At 43.0% G+C, this 5,860-nt stretch overlaps 1 protein-coding gene across 1 annotated transcript; it reads right to left on the bottom strand.

The window, feature by feature from the left end:
• Positions 1–1,488: 1,488 nt before the first annotated feature.
• On the bottom strand, positions 1,489–5,585 carry LOC105931947 (cholecystokinin). The gene is made up of 4 exons (XM_012870873.3): positions 5,483–5,585; positions 4,711–4,831; positions 4,469–4,624; positions 1,489–1,894 (listed from the first exon to the last, which is right to left on the bottom strand). The coding sequence occupies exons 2-4, from the start codon at positions 4,829–4,831 to the stop codon at positions 1,758–1,760; spliced, it is 414 nt and encodes a 137-aa protein (XP_012726327.1). The 5' UTR covers positions 5,483–5,585; the 3' UTR covers positions 1,489–1,757.
• Positions 5,586–5,860: the final 275 nt, after the last annotated feature.

Genomic DNA, 5,860 nt, shown 5'->3' with positions numbered 1-5,860 from the left:
TTCAGATTTTTATTTGTAGAACATTTACCCCATCCTTAGAATTACCACCATAATACTCTTTGAGTACCCCTATCATCCTGGGGACTAGGTGTCCAGGGTTTCAGCCCCTTGTAAGACCTCGCTGTTCCAGGTCGCGTCGTAATCAGACTCTAGGGTAAGGAGTCTGAGCTGGAGTGTGAAGTTCAGCAATACTTGCTAGATCCTCTGCATACTATTTGGTCTCTGGAGCCCCACCCCTGGAGAAGGACTGCACTTTCTCCAAGTCTGAAGTTGCCCACGGAGAGAGACACTAGGTGGGTGTGGGGTTGTGCACAAACCCTTGGTGTAGCGCCTTGGTTATTGGAGTTCTCCATGCTAAGTGAGATGGTCACCTCTTCGTGGTTTCAAATTGTATGTGTTTATGTAGCAAACAGCTGCTCGGTAACCTGCGCTCTTTGAGTCTCTGGACGGTGTCCTGAAGTGGTGCAGTCCGGGGATTTCCTTGTGCTCCTGGGGGCAATTGGTAGGGTTATTAGAGGGAAGTGTTTAGAAGGGATTGCCTGCAATATCTGAATCCAAGAGGTGATTTGTTATTGAAGATTTATGCTAGGCATGGGACGTCTAGAACGAACTTTACAATCAAGCGCAAGGTAATTCACAGATGTACTTTTTACCACAAAAAACTTGGGCCTAAGGTCTATTATTGATTCTGTAATGAAATTACCAGACCTGGTGTGTGATCCCTTAGAGACGTGGGTGATGGGTGAGGACCAGAGCTTTCCACCTATTACCGCCTGGTTTTGACTTGGATCCTTCCTCAAGGTGTAATCACAGAGAGGAGGTGAATGCATTCAAGAGATGTGAATGTAAAAGCACTGTTGGCATTCATGTTTTGTTGCATGTTTGTTGCAAATAGCAGACATGTTTTTTTTTGCATGTTTGCACATTGTCTAACATTGTTCATCTTTTGGATATTTCCCAATGGAACTGGGTCGGGGGGGGGGGTTGAGACGTGAGCAAGTGAGATAATAGGCCTAGTCCATTGCTGAGGACATTTATGCTTCCAAAAGCCCCCCTTCTGAAAAATCTCTTAGAGTTGAGTTCACTTACTAAGTGTTTAAGGCCTCAGAGACCAGTCGCGTCAGCATACTTTTAAAGTGTTAAAAATATGTCCCTGGTTGGGTCAGTGCTCTGAAGGTAGTAATTTCAAACTCAGCTTTCAACATTCTGATTCGAAATTGGGAATTTTCACAGACATTATGCAGAAAAGGTTGTTGTTCCCTGATCAGACTGGTGTAGTTTGGGGGTTTCCACAACAGTGGCAAAACTTTTACCAGACGCATTTTTCAGCACCAGATCTACTCATATAGAAAAATTATTCAGCTTAAACACGAGCCATGTGGTCAGATCTGGTTCATAATAATGTACCATTGTAAATATTAGTTCAAATGAATGCTACTTTGCATTACTGTTGCATGGATCGTATTTCTGAAGAATTCATCTGCAGACGGGTATTTATAATCTTTATTCAGTCCAGTTAGTCTCAACAGACCCAAATCGTTTCACCCCGAATGATAAAGAAACCAGATAAACAAGAAAACAAACAGAAAGAGCTTTTCTGCAAAAGATTTGGCAAACAGAATGAATATTGCGTTATTACAGTTTTACAAACAAATGTACAACAAAGACGTCATAAATAGGCTCTTATTAGGTGACAGTGGGGACCCAGCTTGGCATGTTATTATTATTTTTTTCCATCAAGGAGAAGCTGCTTCTCCTTATGAGGAGTACTCAAACTCTTCAGCGCTGCGCCGGCCAAAATCCATCCACCCAACATAGTCCCTGTCTGCTATCCGGTGCTTGGTGCCCAAACCGCCACCTTTTTTCTGGGCCATGGAGTTTCTGCGCACGGAACCTGGAGGCGGGGATGGGAGGAGGGGAGAGATTGTGGGTGGAAGAGAGGAGAAAAGTCAAGTAAGTACTCCCAAGTGTAGAGAAAACATCTTTGAGCAAAGTAGAACTTTTATTTCACCGAGAACCTCCGACAGATCTGAGACAGAACATAACTGGCAAGTGGGACTCTAGAGATGCTTCTTCTCTCAAGACGAGCAATTCAAAGATATTTGCATTGGTTAGTTCTTTTAGGATGAGCAACCTAGTTTTTGCAGACATCCAGCTCAAATCCTCTGCCTTAAAACAGCACTTAGCAGTACGCTCTACATGCAAAAGATGTGAAATAGACCGAATTCATATAGCGCTTTTCTCGTCATACTCACCACTAGTATCGGTGTTACGTACACCGATAATCAGGTCGGTAGGCAACTTGGGGTTAAATGCCTTACCCAGGGGCACATCAACATACGACAGGGGAGAGCTGGATTCGCACCGACAACCTTCGGATTGCGCGACAACTTGTCTACCCACTGAGTCCCAGAATCATATCAAAATCACATAAAGAGTTTATCCATTCCATCAAGCTTCTGGCAATTTTTCTTCTCCAGATTTGAGTTTGAAATTGCAAAACACACACACACACACACACACACACACACACACACACACACACACACACTCACTCACTCACTCACTCACTCACTGACAGGTTGGATAAAAGAAAAGGGAGATGCAGTAGCAATGGCTAGATTAGAGCCTGCCAGAGCCTCATTAGCCTGTGCATCCACATGACTGCGTATGAATGTGCACGAAATCGTGCCACCGTTTCTCCAAATAGCTTCATGTCAACCTCCTCGTACCCTTTTGAGACCCCCACATCTTGTGCAACCTCTCTATCTCCGATCTCCTGAAATCCAAGTTTTCAACTTTTCCAATTCCAAGTGAAAGGGGAAGAGGAGTTGCTCTCTGTTTAGCGATCAATCCCGCGCTCACAGAGATGCACTCTTCACTCCACCCACATCCTCCCACGCACCACACACACACAAACACACACACACAGGGCTTCGGCTTCCCGCTGAGCTGAGGAGACCGGCTGCAGAAGGCTCGACAACGACACCTCCCACACCTAACGTGCAAGTGAACAGCAAGAACGCGAGCAACAGACACCCACAAACACACTGGGAACAGAGGCACGCACAGCCCCTTAGGTGTTACATGTTAATTTCAGTGTGCCCTTTTGACATTCTTCAGGATCTCTGCATCTGACTTAACAGGTTCCAAGTTTCTGATTCTTTTTTTTATTTGTTTGTTTGTTTGTTTCTCAATAATTATGCATATTATGCCGGAGAATCTTTAGCACTAAACCTGAGTGTTATAGTTCAGCTGCTTCATTGTGGTTTCATAACTATCGACTAAAGAAATATCATCATCCAGATGTACAAAAAAAAAATAACTTCCTTAGTTTTTGTTTCTCATTTTGTTTCTCAGTTTTTTTTTCCTCCTTTTTTGTTGGATGGTTATTTTTTATACCCTGCAGAAAAGGGGGTATAGAGAATAGACAGATGGATAAATGGTTATTTTTATATTCATTAAACTTCTCCAATTACTTTTATTTATTTGTCCTCCTTTGTCGTCTCTCTGTTTTTCATATGTTTCACAATCTGATGATCAAAAAACTGACTGGTAAGAATTGCCGTTATATAAGGGACACAAAATAGAAGAGAGAAATTAATGAATTAGTTAATTAATTTAAATTATTTGATAAAGAAAAAATCAAAGTAAAATAAAAATGACTGGCTTAGTGGGAGCACTCAAATAACCATGAAAATAAAGCCTTTGCCTTTGATTGGTCAGTTATGACGTGTAACTTAGGCAATTACTTTTTTACACACAGAGATTTTTATATAACATAAAAAACCTAATGCATAAAAAAGCTCCCAAGACAACATAATGAACCCTGCAGCTCCTCTAACTTTCTCCTCTTCTAACATTTATATCATTTTTTGTGGTCGACTACAATGAGCAAATATCAATGCTTCTACTTAGACAAAAAAAAAAAAACTCTTCCCTGATCAAAAAACATCTGCCTTGCAGCTTCAAGCAGAGTCTGTTTGCACGAGTTTCCCATGGTTCATTGTGTTCGACAGAAAGCCATCAAGCCACAGAGAGGTCAAGACATTTGAGATCATGATGTGCCAGAAAGATCAGAGTGCTGGTCAAGACACACAAAAAAAAAGTCAGATTTGGACTTAAACGATATGAGTGGAACAACCGGAAGGCCGTACACCCTAGAAGACCCTTTTTCAAACCACAAAAGCTTTTCAGAGCCTCTAATTCGTTTTACAAAGCAGCCTTTGCACTAATTCCAGTAATTAGCTATGACCCAAGGGAAGTGAATGGCAGGGGGGGGGGGGGGGGGGAAGCACTTGTGTATGGAAATCCACATGAGTTGAAAATGTTGCCAGATCTTTTTCATATACAGTATGCGCACAACCCCCCCCCCTCACACACACACACACACACATACATACACAAAGAGTAGCCAACCTCTACATCCTTTTTTATAAGATTTCAAATCCCCGTCCCTCGAACACACCTTTCCGTGAGGAGATGAGCCTTGCCAGCAGCTCGCTGAGGTTTGCACGGGAGTCTGCGTCCTCCTCAGCCTGAGAAAGAGATTTCAGCTGGGAGCTTGAGCGGCTGTGTCGGAGGTGGGTCTCTCCCAGGGCAGGGCTCTCAGCCTCAAAGACAGCTGCTCAGCAGAGAGAATAAATACACACACGAAATCAGACTCAGATGGGGAAAACCTTAACCGTATTTGTCGGAAAAGCCCCGTACCTTCAGAGGGAGCTGAGAAGTAGCGCTGCTCCTCTTCTTGGGGCTGGGGGGAGAACGGCAGTCCGAAGCAGCTTGAGCACAGGACTGCCAGCGCAGCACACACACACAATCCTACATTCATCTGAGACAAAGATAAGAGTTTTTTATAGAAGATGATTGACACCAGGGGTAATCTTCCACAATGAGACAGGTGGGACCACCTGCCAGGCAACCGCTCTTCCACGGATAAAGATCAGCGTGACCCCAGTGAGAGTCAGAATATTCACACCTCTCACATCCTCACAGCGAGTCAGGTAGACCCGGGGAGCCTGAGTGCAGTTTGTAGCCCAACAAGCTGACCCCGACGCTCAATTCAGGGAATAAAAATGCTCAATCGCTTGTCATCAGGCAAAATCTCCAAAAAAAAAAAAAGGACACATTTTTTGCAAATTAACACTGAACAGAATTTTTGTTTCATTCCAATCTAATATTGGTGGGACAAGGGAAACATTGACAGAGAGATAAAGATTGAAAGGGAAAAACAATGGAAACAATCAATTAATTTTGTACTTTGGTTGAAAAGAAAAAGATCAATTTCAATAGAATTGAAAGATATAGCCCATTAGTTACTATGCGATCTGTACTATAAAATGGAATTTCAAGACAGACAAGAATGAAAAAAAAAAACAACACAAAGCAAAAGAGAAAGTCGCCAACAATGGTGTAAACAGATAAATGACCAATAAGAATAGAAAATATCCTCTCACAAAGCACTTCAGGACCTCTTCCTTACCTTGAGAAAAAAAGGCTTGCCGTATTAAAGAAGTGTGTAAGAATGAAGTGAGCTCTTCTCTGATGAGTGGGAAGGATGCCCCTTTTATACTCACCGCTCAGCCCCTCTCAGTCTGTGCGTGCGTGTGTGTGTGTGTGTGTGTGTGTGTGTGTGTGTGTGTGTGTGTGTGTGTGTGTGTGTGTGTGTGTGTGTGTGCGTGTGTGTGTGTTCCATGTTTGTGAGGCTGGGCGAAGCATCTGTGATACAACAGCTTACTTCCCTTTTACTGTCTGTTTACATGTCATTAAATAGATCTGGAGCTGCATGTTTGCTATTGGTTGGAAATGTACTGCATGGCTGTCAAGAGGAAGGATGTTGTTCAAAAGCCTCAGAGAATAA

This window comes from Fundulus heteroclitus, chromosome 13 (genome assembly GCF_011125445.2).
Source record: "Fundulus heteroclitus isolate FHET01 chromosome 13, MU-UCD_Fhet_4.1, whole genome shotgun sequence".
NCBI lineage: Eukaryota > Metazoa > Chordata > Actinopteri > Cyprinodontiformes > Fundulidae > Fundulus > Fundulus heteroclitus.
Note: the sequence above shows the minus strand (reverse complement) of the source record. Positions and strands in the feature narration are given on the sequence as shown.

Coding starts and splice junctions, on each gene's coding strand:
- LOC105931947 (XM_012870873.3), bottom strand. CDS start 4,831: ATGAATGTAGGATTGTGTGTGTGTGCTGCGCTGGCAGTCCTGTGCTCA. Junction 4,625..4,710: donor CTTCTCAGCTCCCTCTGAAG/GTACGGGGCTTT, acceptor TCTGCTGAGCAG/CTGTCTTTGAGGCTGAGAGC. Junction 1,895..4,468: donor GCTCATCTCCTCACGGAAAG/GTGTGTTCGAGG, acceptor CCCCGCCTCCAG/GTTCCGTGCGCAGAAACTCC.